Genomic DNA, 17,315 nt, shown 5'->3' with positions numbered 1-17,315 from the left:
TCAAAAGATATGGCCACACTAGCATTATATTTTCTATTTTCTATAGCAGTAAGTGGCTTCAGCCCTTCCCCTCACATTTTCCCAGAACCTCTCGCTCTCTTCATTGTCTCATCTGTCTAAATTAACTGCAAACATTTGAATTTGCAACCCCCCGTTTAGCCATTAAATTGTTCTAACTCTGTTGTTATCAAAGACAATTGTTTTGGCCAGGCGCGGTGATGCACGTCTGTAATCCAAGTACTTTAGGAGGCCGAGGAGGGTGGATCACTTGAGCTCAGGACTTTGAGACCAGCCTGGACAACATGTTGAAACCCTGTCTCTACTAAAAACACAAAAATCAGCCAGGCATGGTGGTGTGCACCTGTGGTCCCACTTACTCAGGAGGCTAAGGTGGGAGGATTGCTTGAGCCTCAGGGGCAGAGGTAGCAGTGAGCCGAGATGGCGCCACTGCACTCCAGCCTGGACAACAGAGTGAGACTTTGTCTCAAAAAATAAAAAATATAAAGACAATGGTTTTCAGCTTTTTTTTTTTTTTTTTTAGCAACAGATCAATTAAAATCATATGCTTATTCCCAAATACATAAAATACATGAATGTGGGGCTGGGAAGAGAAAGGGCTCCAAGTCTTGTCTGTGGGCTCCACTATACCCCACAACCCCAGAACCTCTCTGGGCCACATGGGGCTCCAGGGATCCACTGGAAAGACAGCTGAATGGGGTCCGAGGTAAGGCCATGGCAGAGGTTAGTTGCAGGAGAGACTTTCAAGGGCATAAGAATTACACATGGGCTTTATCACCATGCAGATTCCTGGGCTCTGCTCACAGAGCTTTTCTTTAGCAAGTCAGAGACATAGCTCCAGAAAGTGCTTGTAAAGAAAGTGCCTGTGGATGAAGGAGGTGGTCCACAGACCACATTGTAAGAAACAGTAGCCTGGCCACAGAATGCAAAACAAAGCTGACTCCTTTAGGGATATAGCCTGGAGCCATAACCCCATCAGCACCTCCTCGCAAACGGTTCACCAGCACTACAGAACTCATCCATACCATGGTTCCCGAGAAATACTATGACGAGCAGGAGGGCAGCCTTATTAAAAAAATAGGGGGTTAGAAAAATAATTTAAGGTCGGGCACAGTGGCTCACACCTGTAATCCCAGCACTTTGGGAGGCTGAGGTGGGTGGACCACTTGAGGTCAGGAGTTCAAGACCAGCCTGGCCAACATGGTGAAACCCCGTCTCTACTAAAAATACAAACATTAGCGGGGTGTGGTGGCGCGTGCCTGTAATCCCAGCTACTCGGGAGGCTGAGGCAGGAGAGTCTCCTGGACCTGGGAGGTGGAGGTTGCAGTGAGCTGAGATCACACCATTGCATTCCAGCCTGGGTGACAAAGTCAGACTCCGTCTCAAAAAAAAAAAAAAAAAAAAAATTAAAAATCTCTCTTTTACACACACACACACACACACACACAGCCCCCACAGAATAAAAGCCCTAGAAGGCATCTTCTCCCAAAACAAATCAGATTTGTGAGCACAGAGACCTGCTAAGACCCATTCCATGATGATTTTATGCAAACTTCAACATACTTCCAACTCATCCTTGTATTCTCCTTTTATGGTACCTGGCCTTGTCACAAAGTATGAGATATTTTAGGATATGTTTTTCTGGGCTACCCATATGTTGTGAAACTGGCACTTAAGCTGAACTGCTGCCTCTGTATAATCCATCTGAGGTGGGAGGAGCAACATCCATTGTTCTCTTGCTTAAGAGGAGTGAATGGAACCATTTATCCACTCAGAAAAATTTCTGAGCTACAAATTTTTGGTAGGTAGATCAAAAACTGAGTTATACTCCAAAACCTTGGTTGGTAAAACTGGCAAGCAATTGGGATACAGCGAAAGTACACATGGTTGCACTGGAACTGGACTTGGTAAACGCTGCTTCATTTAGAAATTTTTAAGCTACAAACAGAATGATGTTTTGTCACATTATTTCTTCTCTCTTTTTTTTTTTTTTGAGATGGAGTTTTGCTCTTGTCGCCCAAGTTGAAGTGCAATGGTACAATCTCTGCTCACCACAACCTCCGCCTCCCGGTTTCAAGCGATTCTCCTGCCTCAGCTTCCCGAGTAGCTGGGATTACAGGCGTGCGCCACCATGCCTGACTAATTTTGTATTTTTAGTAGAGACGAGGTTTCTCCATGTTGGTCAGGCTGGTCTCAAACTCCCGACCTCAGGTGATCCGCCTGCCTCAGCCTCCCAAAGTGCTGGGATTACAGGCATGAGCCAACACTCCTGGCCTATTTCTTCTTGTATTAATACACTCAAAGCCCTTTTGGCATAAAGAAGCAGATAGGGAGTAAAGAAAAACCTTGTATTCTAATATTGATGCCATGAATTCATAATGATAATTCCTACAATGCTCTTTTGTGGATAGATACTATACTCCCACTTTTCTGATAGGATAACTGAGAAACAGGTTTAGCAAGAATGAAAAAGTCCAAGGAAGAATCACATTTTCATATCCATTTATGTGGCCTCTCAGAACAGTATCAATTTTTAAATTGATCTGAATCGCCTTTGTGGCTTCTCCAGCAGGCCAAGAAAGACAGGAAGGGAAAATGATGAGCAGAGCAGGGCAAGATGTGAATCTCAAGTCATTAACCACTCCCTCAGCCTCCTCTACTGGAAGGAAAGGGAACCCACGGCTAACCTGGCTCCAGAATGGGGTGGCTCGAGCAGGCTGGGTAACCATGGCAATAGCACACCAGAGTCAGAGGTGTAACAGCAAAGGCACAGTCTCAACTCTCCTCTCCCTTCATCCGGCTCTCTCTCCTTTAGGTGAGGGATTATCTAAGAGCCTTGGTGTTTCTGCTTTTTTAAAAAAATTCTTTCTAGCACAGATTATTCCCTGACTACAATGACAATTTTGTACGAAGGAGTCAGGTGCAAGTAGGCTGTGTCAAGGTAGGAAGAAGGGCATTCTTCCAAGCCTCCGCAGCCCACAGGCGGGTCTGATCCTAAGCAGAGATGGCTCCCCGGAGAAGCACCCAGGCTTTGCTCACCCTGCAGGATAGCCAGCTGTGAGCAGCCTGCAGTCATCTGCCCATGCAATGTCCCAGGGCCAGCTGTGTAGAGAGGTAGGGGAGCAGGTAGGTGAGAGGGCTGGCCAGAGACTCAACTGACATGGCTTCTCCCAGTGCAGGTGGGAACTGGCATGATTCTTGGCCCCAGCAGGAGCTCTCCTAAGAAACCCAAGGCATCTCTTTCTGGGATCTATAACTTGTCTTGGCTCTGCTAGGGAAAGCATCTCATGAATTGCTGGACCTGTCTTACTGGTTTAGGGATGATTGCAGAGGACAGACACAATCCTGACATTGACCAACATGGTGTTTGTGGCCTTAAGATTTCCTGCCAAGGGGTCCAGTGTCGGGCTAAGGTCCCAGTTCTTTTCTTTACTTAAGTCTCCCACCCCATGGTCCCTAGTCCAGATCTGTGTCTCTCCCCTCTTCCTTCCCACATGCCCAGTTGTTCCTGCCGTGTCTATGCCTTTCCCCTTTCTTGACTCATCACACTATTCACCCCTAACATTTCCATGCGAGGGCATTCTGGTTACATGAGGATCAGAGACAGACTTGAAGACAAGAAGGTGTTGATATTATGAAAGTTCAGTTTACCCAGACTCCAGGGGCTGTAGAGAAAGAAGGTATGGTGTTTATAATGTGGCTAAGGCTTTCCAGTCACTCTGTTGGCCCCTGAGGAATAGGGTAGAGAGGCACTCTAAAACATTTATTATGAAATATTTTAGGCAAACAGAAATATGTAGAGTGTGTGTATATATATATATCCTTTGAGACAGGATTTTGCTGTGTCACCCAGGCTGGAGTGTAGTGTGGTCATGGCTCACTACAGCATCAATGTCCTTGGCTCAAGCGATCCTCACACCTTGGCCTCTGAGTCACTGGGACTACAGGCACGCACCACCATGCCTGAGGAGAATAATTTTTTAAAACAAGTATCTGCCGGCTGGGCGTGGTGGCTCACACCTGTAATCCCAGCACTTTGGGAGGCCGAGGCGGGCAGATCACCTGAGGTTGGGAGTTCAAGACCAGCCTGACCAAAATGGAGAAACCCCATCTCTACTAAAAACACAAAATTAGCCGGGCGTGGTGGTGTATGCCTATAATCCCAGCTACTCAGGAGGCTGAGGCAGGAGAATCACTTGAACCTGGGATGGAGAGGTTGCAGTGAACCAAGATCATGCCATTGCACTCCAGCCTGGGCAACAAGAGAGAAACTCTGTCTCAAAACAAACAAAAAACATGTATCTACCTGTCACTTGTCACTTTGTCTAAAAACATCCCAAAAAATCATATATCCACCATTCAGCTTTGTCAACCCTTAATTTTTGTCACATCTGCTTCTGATGTTTGTCTTTAAGAAATGGACCATGACAGACACAGTTGAAGCCCTGCGTACTTCTCTCCAATTTTACCCCCTTCCCCCTGGCATTGATCCTACACTTGGCTGTTTTTATATTTTTATCTCATTTGTATATGGTAAAAAAAAACCTGGGGTTACATTTTCTTATGGCAATAAGTGGCTTCAGCATGTAGCCTCATGTTCTCCCAGGACCCACCTGGCTCTCTTCACTTATCTAGCTTACCTGTAAACATTTGACTTTGCAACCCCCAGGTTAGCCACTAAATGGTTCTAACTGTTGTAATCTAAGACAGTGTTTTCAACTTTTTTTTTTTTTTTTTTTTTTAGCAGCAGAGCTTTTGTTCTGTTGAAATCATATGCTTATTCCCAAATATATAAAATCCATGAGCATGGATCTGGGATGAGAAACAATAAACAGTACTGTCTTTGGTTTTCAGAAGTACATAAACTGTATGATGCTGTATATATCCTTCAGATGTTTTTTGTTCAATGCTGATTTTTGAGATTTATTGATCTTACAAATGTAGTTCTACTTGATTCATTTTTAATTGCAATGTTGTATTCCACTGTACAAATACACTGAATATGTTTATCCATCTCTCTGTTGATGGATATTTAGTATGTTGCCAATTTTTCATACATCAATGCTGTAATATATATGTCACCTTGTCACCAATATATTTGGATTTATTTCTGCCACTTCATTTGTCCCTTCTGTTTACTCCTTTTTTTGATATATTATTTTCTTGTCCCTATCTGGATTTAATAGACTTTCCTTTTTTCATTTCCTCACTCTACTGGTTTGAGGTATGTATACTCTGTTTCTATTTGTTATCCCTCCTATTAGTCTAGACTTAAAGATTGCTGGTTTTTCCCTATTATCTATCCTCTCTTTCTCATATGAATAGAACCCCCAACTTTTAGCTGAGCGCATGCTTATTTAGAATAAAGACTACATTTCTATTTGTAGAAATGTACAAACCTTCTTTGTAGCTGGGTATAACCATGTGAATAAGATCTGGCCAGTGGGATATCAGTAGAAGGAAGGTATGAAACCTCTGAGTCACTAACTTAAAGGGAAGGGGTTGAAATGTGACTATCAGGTGACCCATCTTCACATATCCAGAGGATATCACCCTAGAGCTGGACTGCTTGTGTCTGGAAGGTTACATGAGAAAGAAAGAAACATCAGCCTGGTTTACACCATTGTTATTTGAGGTTGTTTCTTACAGCAGCCAAACAATTATCTAACCAAACTATGATTTTTAAAAACTTAACCTGGTTAGACTTACTGTTTCCTGAATCTGAGGCTTCACATCTTTCATCAAGTTTGGAAACTTTTCAGCCACTATCTCTTCACAAGTAATGCCTTTCCTTCATTCTCTTCTCCACTTTTGGAATCTTATTTGATAGACATAGGACCTTGTCATTCTAACATCCAGGTCTCAGCCGCTGTATCTTTATTTCTATAGGCAGCATGCTGGAAACTTTTCAGATTTTCTTAGGTCTGTCTTCCTGTCCATTAAGTCCATCTTCCGTGGTGCCTAATCTGATGTTTAATCTATCCATTAATACACTTTAATTTCAATGAAAACACTTTCGCTTCTAAAAGTTCTATTTAGTTTTCAAGTCTACCTGATCTTTTTAGGTAGTGTCTTGTTCTTGTCTTATGCTTTCAATTTCTTTGTTATGTCTTCAAAACTTTTGAACTCATTTATTTTATAGTCTCTTGGCAACAGTTCCACTATTAGAAGTTGTTGGGGATCTAGTCCAATTGTTTTTTGTGTATGTGGATACTCATTCACTGTAGATTATTTCCTCAAGTATTTAGTCATTTTTGATTATATATTCCTCTTCATTAAGGCTTTTTTTTTTTTTTTTTTTTCTGTGTGGATCCTGTGTGATCTGAATTAAGGTCTTGTGTCTCCAGAGAGGTTTTGTTTCTGTCCCTACCAGGCTCCCCAGGGGTATCACTGGCCCAGAGCTTGAGTTTCCTAAACCACACAGGTAGTGTAAATCCTAACATTAAACCAGTATTATCGTCAGGTTCTCAGGAGAGACTCTACTCTTGTTTTCCTACCCAGAACCTTAACTAAGTCGGAGAAGCTGTTGTCATCTCCTGTGCCAGTGAATGATTTTCCTTTTCTTGTCTACCCTGTTATTTAGGGTAAGTTCTTTAATATTCCTGGCCATTTTTTATTTTTAAATTTTGTTCATACCGACACTAATCAAAAGAAATAATAGTCCTGACTTTATGCAGAAGTCTGTTTCAGCTCCAGCCTCCAGCTGGCCAGTCCTCGTTTCTATCCCTACAGATGTTAAAACTCTTAACTTCAAACCTTACATTACTCTAGGGAGGCCAGTCACACGCCACCTGCCCCTCAATCAGCTGTCAGAGTCGAGTACCACTGTGGCTTTCCCCTCTTCATTTTGTTAACTGAGGATGTTTCTTACTTTTTTCAGTGCTCAGTTCTTCATTTACATGAATATTTTAAATATTTAACCCAGTATTTCCAGGTGATTCATAGCGGGGTTTTTTTGTTTGTTTGTTATTTTGCTGTCCATATTACTAGAAACAGAAGTCTCTTCCCTCTGAGGTATATCTCAGACTGCCTGGCTGAGTCAATCCCTACTTATCCTTTCCTTCCCTCACGTCCCTCCCCCAATACCATAGCCTAAGACAGGGTTCTCAAACTTCTTAATGTACAGAATCATTTTCTGAGAGCTTGTTAAACATGCAGATTATTAGCAACCCCCCAGGAGACTTCAATTGAGAGGACTGGGGTGGGACCCAGGAATATGCATGCTTAACAAGCACTCTAGGTGGTTCTGGCCAAACGGTTCTGACCACACTTTGAGAATCACTGTCTAAGGTCTGCTGCGCTTTCCTGATGTATATCCATCCCCTTCTATTGGCAGTACCTGGCAGGAGCCCTGCACATCTCTGTTTTGCAAAGTCTGAGTTAGGAGACAAGAATGCCAACAGACCCAAGGTTCAAGAGTTCTAGTCCAGACTAGTCCAGGACCACTCCCCTTAGCCATGGTGATGCCACTGATTTGTCCTGCTGGACTCCAGCTATCAATAAAACAGGTCATCCATTCAGGTTATGCTCCAGAATGCCTCTGAAAGTTAGCAGTTTAGAATGTATCTTCCAGCCGAGTGCAGTGGCTCATGTCTGTAATCCCAGCACTTTGAGAGGCCGAGGTGATCACCCGAGGTGAGGATCACCTGAGGTTGGGAGTTCGAGACCAGCCTGACCAACATAGAGAAACCACATCTCTACTAATAACACAAAATTAGCCAGGCATGGTGGCGCATGCCTGTAGTCCCAGCTACTTGGGAGGCTGAGGCGGGAGAATAGCTTGAACCCAGGAGGCGGAAGTTGCAGTGAGCTGAGATGGCGCCATTGCACTCCAGCCTGGGCAACAAGAGCGAAACTCCATCTCAAGAAATAAATAAATAAATAAAATAAAATAAAATAAAATAAAATAAAATAGAATGTTGTCTTCCCACAGAAACATTAGGAAAGGTGGTCAGTTTCCCAGACCAGCCCACCCAAACCTGTAAATAAAATAATTATTCTCATTTAAGACCTATTCTATGTCAGGACCTTTACATATGTGATCTGATCTAATTATCAAAATAACTCTTAGAAGTAGACATTTGTGTTTCTGTCTTAGAGGTGAAGGGAAGACCCTGTCTTCCCCAGGGTCATATAGCCAGTAAGTGGCAGAGCCAAGCTAGGTCTGGCTCCAAAGCCTGTGTCCTTGTTACCAGGAAAGCAGACCACCTCCTGTAGCTCATTTATTTAACAAAGGGTGAGAGGAAGGATAGAGATTTCTGTTTTCTCCTGAAACACCGTCCTTCCCCACACTGAGAAAGAAATGTTAAGGGAATAATAGAACCTCTCCTTTGCAGCCACAGGTGACTCCGGAAGTGATGGGGGACCGAGAAGATCGGCAGCAAGTCTTTGGTGTGCCTTATGAGCAAGCAAAGACGCAAGCAAGATAACAGCTTAGTAAACTGCTCAGAGTTTGGTCTTAAACTGCCTTGGGTTTCATTTTGCATGTGGGGAAAAGCATCTTACTGAAAGTTGACTTTCCCCAACTCTCCCTCTCTCACAAGGCCCTCCCTGCCATAAACCTCTGCGTGCGGAGAGGCAGCTCCCCGCTCTGAGGGACTCACCTTGTCAGCCAGCAGCTCCCTTATCTTGCTGGCCTGTAGGCGGAACCGGAAAAGCTGGGTTTCCAGAGTCAGGCAGCGTTTCTGCCAGTCTACGCTGGCCCGCGCGTCCACCTTGAGTTCTGCCATGATGGAATCGACTTCTGGATTATTCCGGGGAGCCCTAAGAACCAGCATGCAGAAAGAGGAAAAGATAAATAAGCGTGTGAGGAAGAGTTCTGTGGGGAAAGAATGGGAGGGGACCAAAGGACAGACAAAACAGGGCTGGGGAAGAGAATCGGTCACTGATCCCCAGGGCCCCTCCCTGCCTTCCTCAGCTCAGTATGTCCCGCTCCATTGTAAGTTAGCTGAGAGCCTCAGGAAACCGCGAAACCTGAGAAACCATAAGGAGAACCTAGTCTCATTTGGACAGAAGTGAAAAGTAGGGCTCATTTGTTTTTCAATTATCCACACAACAAACTTATCCATTAAATAGCTATTTATGTGCCTGACCCTGTGCTCTGCACTGGAGATGAAAACAGAACTAAGAGAAATTCCTTGTCTTTGGGTTTTTCAAGGAACTCTTAGGAAAATCTAATTACAGTGTAGTCATAGTTGCCAAGTGACATGCAGATAAATGGGAATGGGAGCTGGGAAAAGTGGGAGGGATGTGTTTAGGGAAGGCTTAAAGTGGGTAACAGATGCATCCAAGGTCACATCGCTAATTAGAGGCAGAACCCCGGTTCCCAGTTTATTTCTTATTCTATTTCATTTATATAAGATGTTAGATGAGAAAAAAATGAAAATAAAATATAATGCTTTGAATGTCCTTGACAATTGTGTTCATTGTTATCATCGAATCATCCATCCCACTTTGGAATAGATTCTCACTATTTCCTTCAGGTTCTAAGATGCAAACCAGAAAACCGCTAGATATTTTGCTGCAATCTCAGGAGAAAGCCACAAGTCTTTGGGAAAAAAATTTGTACAAATTCAGAACAAATCAAGTAGACACCTATAGTATGTCCAGCCAGGGGAATCCACCCAGATGCCTTGTGGACATATTTAGAGAAAAAACACTGGATGGAGGATGAGAAAAGGAAGAAGGATGCATGAGTGTGCATGAGAGAGGGATACAGGCAGGGCGAGCAGGAGAGAATGCCTGGGAGACACATGCATCATCAGGATCTTTCAAATCCCCCTTCTAGGGCATTATGATGAATGATGCTTGCCACAAAGTATAAATTTGGTCTGTCCCAAACCATGACACATGGTCACCCTAGTACTCAACGATTTTAAGGAATAATTGTTAATTTTTTAGGGTTTTTTTTTCTTTCTTTTTTTTTTTTTTTAGGGAGAGTCTCACTCTGTCAGCCACGCTGGAGTGCAGTGGCACAATCTTGGCTCACTACAACCTCTGCCTCCTGGCTTCAAGTGATTATCATGACTCAGTCTCCTGAGTAGCTGGATTACAGATGTGCACCACCAAGCCTGGCTAATTTTTTATATTTTTAGTAGAGATGGGGATTCACTATGTTGGCCAGGCTGGTCTTGAACTCCTGGCCTCAAGTAATCCTCCTGCCTCAGCCTCTCAAAGTGCTGGGATTACAGGTGTTAGCCACCGCACCCAGCCGATATTTTTAAATGTCATCTGTTAGAAATTTTTATGATATACAGGTGAAATAATATAATATCTGGGATTTGTTTTAAAATACTTCATGGTAAGAGGTAAGTAGGGGAGGAGATATACGAAACAGGATTAGTAAAATGTTGATAATTTTTGAAGCTGGCTGATGGGTATATGGAAGTTCTTTATATGATCTCTCTACTTTAATATATGCCTGGAATTTTCCATAATAAAAATTTGTTGCTTTTCAAAAATCCCCTTTTCCTTCCTCAGGAGCCACATGGCCTCAGAAAATCCAGCCACCTCCTGTACTGTTGCCAGATACTACCACAGTACAAAGTTAGCCTCTCTTTGGTGGGCTAATCACCAATAGTGCTTCTCCCCTCGCATGTGACCTTCATTTGTATCTTTCTCCCATCATACACTACAAGTAGCTATTGTTTATTGAGTCTTTATTGTATGCCAGGCATGTGTGGCCTCTTTAATCCTTACAACAACCTGTGAAACAATAGGTAAGCACCGTTTTCCACACACACATGAGGACATTGAGGAACAGAGAAGCTAAGTAATTTACAGATAATTGTACAGCTAGTTAGTGGAGGAGCTGGGATTCGCTCCAAATTCCTTGATCATTGCCACTCTGTGCTCTTTATCCATCCAAAAAATAAAAAGAATTCCAATTTCACAAAGAGTGTGGTAGACTTGGTAATGGCAGAAATCATTTCCAGGATCTTTCAGAAGTCTTAGCACAAGGATTAACCTATATCCCAGATTTTCCAAGACATCTTGGGCTCAAATATTCTGACACCGTAATCTCCCCAAGCACTGACACTTACCATGTGTCCTGACTTTTCATCTAAAAAATAAGACCTGCAGAGAAGGACCCAACAATTAAACCACTGATGGACCAAGTGAGCTCGGTTCTTGGCTCCTCAGAACACATGACTTCAGCGCTGCTTTCCCAGCCCTGTCATCTAAACAATCCCTACATTGTGACTTCCCAGCAATCCCCATCTCAAAAGACTAGGACCAACTGGAACGGCAGGAAGACAAAAGACAAAAACAAAACATGACCTTCTCTGAGCTAAGATCACAGCTGAAAAGACAAAACAGAACCTTGTAAGGCTCTCAGAGAAGGCTGGGAGGCTTCATGTTTGATTTTTCCTTGTCCTTTACTGGGATTTTGCTTTTCCTTGTATAAATAGGAAAAATAGCAGATCTGAGACTAGGACCTGGGAGTCTTGCAACTCAGTTCAGGGCTAAGAAATAACAGTAAAAGCAAAAAAGCAAGGGGCAAGGGAAACGTAATCCTTTTGTGTAGTTGAAAGAGTGTGAATAATATTGATTCCCTCTTACTGATTGTCAAAGCTGCTGCTTAGATTCTATTGGGAGAGTGAAAACCCAAATCATCAAAATCTCCAAGTACTTTGGAAATATGTCACTGGTGTCTGCCTAGCCCTTATATCTGAGATTATACCTAGTTTGGGGAATGCCTTCCCCAATCAAGCATCTCCATGACATCATCGTTCTGAACTGATCAAGTGGTGTGGTTAATCCTCTCCCTGGCAAGTTGCTGAGGAGGTTGGGACTCGTGCTTGGCTTGCCTCGGCATGTGAGGAGAGCAGAGAGGTTTTGAAATAGATCAGGAGCAAGGTGCCTGCTGCCAAACCCAAGGCCCAGAGGCTCTTCCGACAGAAGCAGGTGGTCTGAGCAACAGCTATAAAATAAGGGAGATACCAGTAAGCTGAGTCTCACCTGCTAAGTCACCTTGCACTTATACCTCCCATAAAAATGCACAAGGATGAGCAAAAATGAATACCTTACATGTGCAGTAGAGTTTGTAACTTGTCAAAGCATTGCGACGCGTGTGTTATTTCTCTCTTTATCCCTGAGATGGAGGACAAGCACAATTAGTGACAATGAACAGATGAGAAAACTCATCACATCTGTGACTTGCTTAGAGCCTTGCATAGAGCTAAGGCGTAGCAGAACTGGGCCAAGAATCCTGATCTCCTAACATCTACAACTGTCCTCTTCCCATGATGATGCTTCAGTAGTGGTAGCAGATATCTCATACTAATCTCACACTAACATAAATACATTAATGGCAAAAATAAATGGGGAAATGAGAGAGGAGAAGTGAGCTGGGAACAAAACTCAGCTCAATTTTTTTTTTCTATTTTTATTCTGGAATGCTCTATCACACATTAGAAATAGGGAGAATAGTACAATAAGTCCCTATGTCCCCAATACCCAGCTAAAATTATGACCAGCTCTTGGCCAGTCTTGTGAAACTCATAGTTTTCTTGATTCTGCTGGCACCCAGCCTGCTAAACTGCTTGGCACGTGAGTCAGAAAACTGCCATAGTCTTGATACCTGCTTTGGCATACCCTGAATCCTCCAATACCCAGAACTGAAATGCCACAGCAGTCAGTGGGGATATGCCTCAGAGGCAGGGGCTGGGAGTAGGATGGGTGGGAAGGTGGCACAGGGAGTCATTAGGTGACTGTAGACTCAGAGCCTATATCAGAGAAAACATAAATTTGACCTGGGATCTCTCTGACAAGTTTGAGGATTTGACCAGAAACTGATAAAATGCAAAGATTACTTTTTTTTTTCTTTTTCTTTTGAGACAGGGTCTCACTCTGTTGCCCAAGCTGGAGTGCAGTGGCACAATCATGGTTCACTGAAGCTGCAACTTTCCCAAGCTCAGGTGACCCTCCCACCTCAGTATCCCAAGTAGCTGCGACTACAGGCGTGCACTACCATGCTTGGCTAATTTTCATATTTTTTGTAAAGACAGGGTTTCACCATGGTGCCCAGGCTGGTCTTGAACTCCTGGGCTCAAGTGATCCACCTGCCTCATCCTTCTAAAGTGTGTTAAGCCACTGCGCCTGGCCTAAGATTAAGTTTATTTTATTTTATTTATTTATTTTTTGAGACGGAGTCTCGCTCTGTCACCTAGGCAGACTGTGCAGTGGTGCAATCTCAGCTCACTGCAACCTCCGCCTCCTGGGTTCAAGCAATTCCCCTGCCTCAGCCTCCTGAGTAGCTGGGATTACAGGCAGATGCCACCACACTGGCTAATTTTTGTATTTTTAGTAGAGACAGGGTTTCGCCATGTTGGCCAGTCTGGTCAAACTCCTGACCTCAGGTGATCCACCTGCCTTGGCCTCCCAAAGTGCTGGGATTATAGGCAAAAGCCACTGCTCCCAACCCTAAGAGTAAGTTTAATTCAAACAACTTTTAAGTGATTCCTGTGTGCAAGATTGGGGATATAAAGATGAATAAAGATATTGTGGCTTTTAAGGCTCAAGTCTACAGCCTGAATATCCTGGTAGCTCCCTGCAAAGGTAGCTAATCAATACAGGAGCCTAAAAGAAAGAGGTCAGAGGTCACCACAGGCCTCAAAATAGCTCATTGCCTCTATCTTGTGGAGGATGCAGGAGGCATTGGAAGGCAACGGAGCTTCTGTTATATGCACAATTTCCACTGGGCTCTCTCATGTTACCTCACTATGGTTCATTCCCTGAGTGTGAGTATGAGTATCTGTATGACTTCCACTTGCTAGTGACAGGCTACTGTCTCCTAAAAGTGCTCTGCCAGACTAGGCTGACTACCTGTCAATTGTGGGAAAGAAACAGTTTTGTGTCCGCTTTCTGGGGATGAGGCTGGGAGAAGGGTATGAGCGGACACAGGGACAACTTCCTCTGATCTCAGAATTGTCATCTGATCAAGCTAACAACATCCATTTGACCACTGCTGGGTGCCTACATGATATTCCACACAATGTCTGGGGAGACAGAAAAGGTGAGCATGTCCTAGGCTGCAGGAACCTTGATACCAAAAGAAGGGGTCAGGACAACCAGGTCCAACATTCCTTGAGAACAAAAACAGCAAAGAGAAACAGCTTAGTACCTAAGATCCCATGCTCTGGCACTGACAGGCCTGGGTTTGAATATGAGCTCAGGCACTAAATAATCCTGGGGCCTTAAGCCATTTGCTTAACTTCTTTGAGACTCAGTTCCATTTTGAAATTGAGGGCAGGAGGACAATAATATTTGGTTGAACCATATGAAACCATCAACATTTAACCATTTTCCGGCCTTCAAAATGGCCATTTCATATATCACATCATGAAGGGCTTCTTTTTTTTTTTTTTTTTGATACGGAGTCTCGCTCTGTCGCCCAGGCCAGAGTGCAGTGGCACAATCTCGGCTCACTACAAGCTCCGCCTCCCAGGTTCTCCTGCCTGGGAGGCCATTCTCCTGCCTCAGGCTCCGGAGTAGCTGAGACTACAGGTGCCCGCCACCATGCCTAGCTAATATTTTGTATTTTTAGTACAGACAGGGCTTCACCGTGTTAGCCAGGATGGTCTCAATCTCCTGACCTCGTGATCTGCCCACCTCGGCCTCCCAAAGTGCTGGGATTACAGGTGTGAGCCACCGTGCCCAGCCAGGGCTTTTTGAGAATTAAAGGAGATATTACAAAAGCCCGGTGCACACTAAGTGCTCAATAAATGACTGTTATTGTTATCCGCAAACAAAAGGCAAACCAATAGCATCTAGAACCTAAGAGGAGATGTGACCCAAAGACGTGCTCACTGGGCTGGGCACGGTGGCTCACGCCTGTAATCCCAGCACTTTGGGAGGCTGAGGCAGGCAGCTCACCTGAGGTCAGGAGTTCGACCAGACTGGCCAACATGGTGAAACCCTGTCTCTATTAAAAATACAAAAATTAGCCAGGCATGGTGGTGCATGCCTGTAATCCCAGCTACTTGGGAGGCTGATGCAGGGAAACTGCTTGAACCTGGGAGGCAGAGGTTGTAGGGAGCTGAGATTGCACCACTGCACTCCAGCCTGGGCAACAGAGCGAGACTCCGGGTCAAAAAAAAAAAGATGTGCTCACTACCAGATCTAACTCTGGAGATCTGGAGAGGAAGTCATATGATTTTTTAAGTTATTTTAGAACATTGAACAAAAGGGTATATAGTGCAAAGTAAGGCTTCTTCCCATGCCTGTACTTCAGTCATAGTTCTCCCCAGAGGCAACCACTGTTACGGGTTTCTGTGTGTTCTCTCAGAGATATTCAGAGCATCTACAAGCATTCATACGTATGTGGCATACACACACCCACACAAAAATGGTGGCCCACCATACACACTGTACTCAACAATATAACTTAGAGATATTCCAGCATCAAAATACATATCTGCCACATTTTCTCTCCACGCTTTGTAACAGCTTTAATGTATCTTATCGTGTGACTTTTACATGATCTTATTGAAGATCATCTGATGGACATCTAGATGACATTTGATGGACATCTAGATTGTTTCCAATCTTTTGCTAAAGTAAACAATACTGCAATGAATATTCAATGATGTACACCATTTCATATACATCAGAGTATATCTGAAGAATAAAGTCCCAGAAAATGGAATTTAGGGGTAAGTGGTATACACTTTAAATTGCCAGACATTTCTTCAGATTTTTGATTTTTTTTTTTTCTATCAGGAGTGGGAGGAACATGCTATTCCCTACAGCTGATGACTTCTGAAGAGGGTAGAAGAGGGTCCACATTTTTTCAGCTTAGTTGTTAGTTTCAATGAGTTTGGGGCCACAGGCTGTACCCCACCATTGCCCAACTCTGAGCAGGCCCCCTCAGCAGTCTGTGGGAAGGTGGTAGAAGTGGACTGAACCATATGTTAGGAATTTATGAGGCTTGGGTTTCAGTTATGGCTCTTCCTTTTTAGCTATGTGACCGTAGCAAATCACAAACTTTTTTTTTTTTTAAGAGACAGGATCATCAGCCTCCCAAGTAGCTGGGACTACAGGCCCACACCACCACACCCAGCTAATTTTTAAATTTTTATTTATTTGTAGACACAGGGTATCCCTATGTTGCCCAGTCTGGTCTCGAACTCCTGGCATCAAGCTCTCCTCTTGCCTTGGCTTCCCAAAGTGCTGGGATTACAGGCATGAGCCACTGCAACTGGCCTAAATCACAACCTTTCAGAGTCCCAGTTTCCTCCTTTGGAAAATGGAGTTAATAATATGCAGAAACACTAATACCGATGTTCTATAAAGTGTTAAGTGATGGTACCAGCCCTATACACAGTGTCTGTCACACAGAAGACAGTCCAAAAAGTTTGATGAAGGAACTGATAACTCTCCTACTTAATTTTTTAAATGGTCTTTCAGGTGTTTTACCTGAACCAAGGCTCTGTCTTGAAAGAGTTTTATGAGGTCGATTCATAGTAAAAGCTATAGAGGAGATATCCTAGCAAGCAGAAATCCCAGTTTGCTTCCAGATGAGGGTCTTTACCGCTTCTGCCACCCCCACTAAGTCCCCTGGTTCCTGGCGACCGAGTCCTCGCTAAGACTCCTAGGACACAATGCTCTGTGTCATTCGGCGCCCAACCTGTTTTCTTTTCTGCTTGGCTGACCTGCTCCTAAGAGTCGAGCCTAAGCCATAAGGTCCCTAAGAGAACACTCAGAAATCACAGAAGAAATAACCTAAGGTGAGGTGGGGAAGGGTGCGGGAAGGGTTGAAAGGGAGCGAGCACCGATAGCAAGGTGGCAGCCTGCACGTCCGCTCCAAGGGCCCTTCCCAGGAGCGACTGAATCTGGCCGATCCCCAACTCCAGGTCCTCCCGGGGGACGCTCCTCCTGGCCTCGCGGCGCTAGACCACAGGGGCGCCCGGGTCGCCAAGCCGGACGCGAGCTCCAGCGCTCCCCGCCGCTGGGAGCTCGCTTCCAGGTAGGGAGGCACCTGCTCAGGATCGTCCTCCCGGCCGGAGGGGCAGTCCCCCGCGCGCAGCCTGACGCCCTCCCCCGCGGCGCAGCCCCAGCCCACCACAGCTGCAAGAGCGCAGGTCGCTCACCTCCAGCGAGCTCGCGGCCGTCCCCGCCGCGCACTGGGCACACGGGCGCCCTCGGGCCGCCGCCGCCGCCGACCCTGCGTCCCTCTAGCCGGAGTCCCAGGCGGCTGCCGGCTCTCCGCTCTCCTGCAGCAGGGGTCGCGGGGGGCGGGGCGGGGCGGGGCGGGGCGAGACTGGAGCGGGAGGGGTGCCCGTGGGCTCGCTGCA

General features: G+C 44.8%; 1 protein-coding gene across 1 annotated transcript in view; it reads right to left on the bottom strand.

Annotated features, from left to right (window-relative positions):
* PLEKHH1 (pleckstrin homology, MyTH4 and FERM domain containing H1) overlaps positions 1-17,315 on the bottom strand; it is a 56,284-nt gene extending 38,969 nt beyond the window's left edge. Inside the window, exons 1-2 of the mRNA XM_025391553.1 lie at positions 17,112-17,315; positions 8,622-8,781 (exon numbers count right to left, since the gene is read on the bottom strand). Of these exons, the coding sequence (XP_025247338.1) occupies positions 8,622-8,747 (126 nt within the window). The 5' untranslated portion in view covers positions 8,748-8,781; positions 17,112-17,315. The remainder of the gene's footprint in view (positions 1-8,621; positions 8,782-17,111) is intronic.

The sequence above is a fragment of the Theropithecus gelada genome, chromosome 7b (assembly GCF_003255815.1).
Source record: "Theropithecus gelada isolate Dixy chromosome 7b, Tgel_1.0, whole genome shotgun sequence".
In the NCBI taxonomy this organism is placed as follows: domain Eukaryota; kingdom Metazoa; phylum Chordata; class Mammalia; order Primates; family Cercopithecidae; genus Theropithecus; species Theropithecus gelada.
The sequence above is the reverse complement of the archived record's forward strand: the minus strand, read 5'-3'. Positions and strand labels throughout refer to the sequence as shown.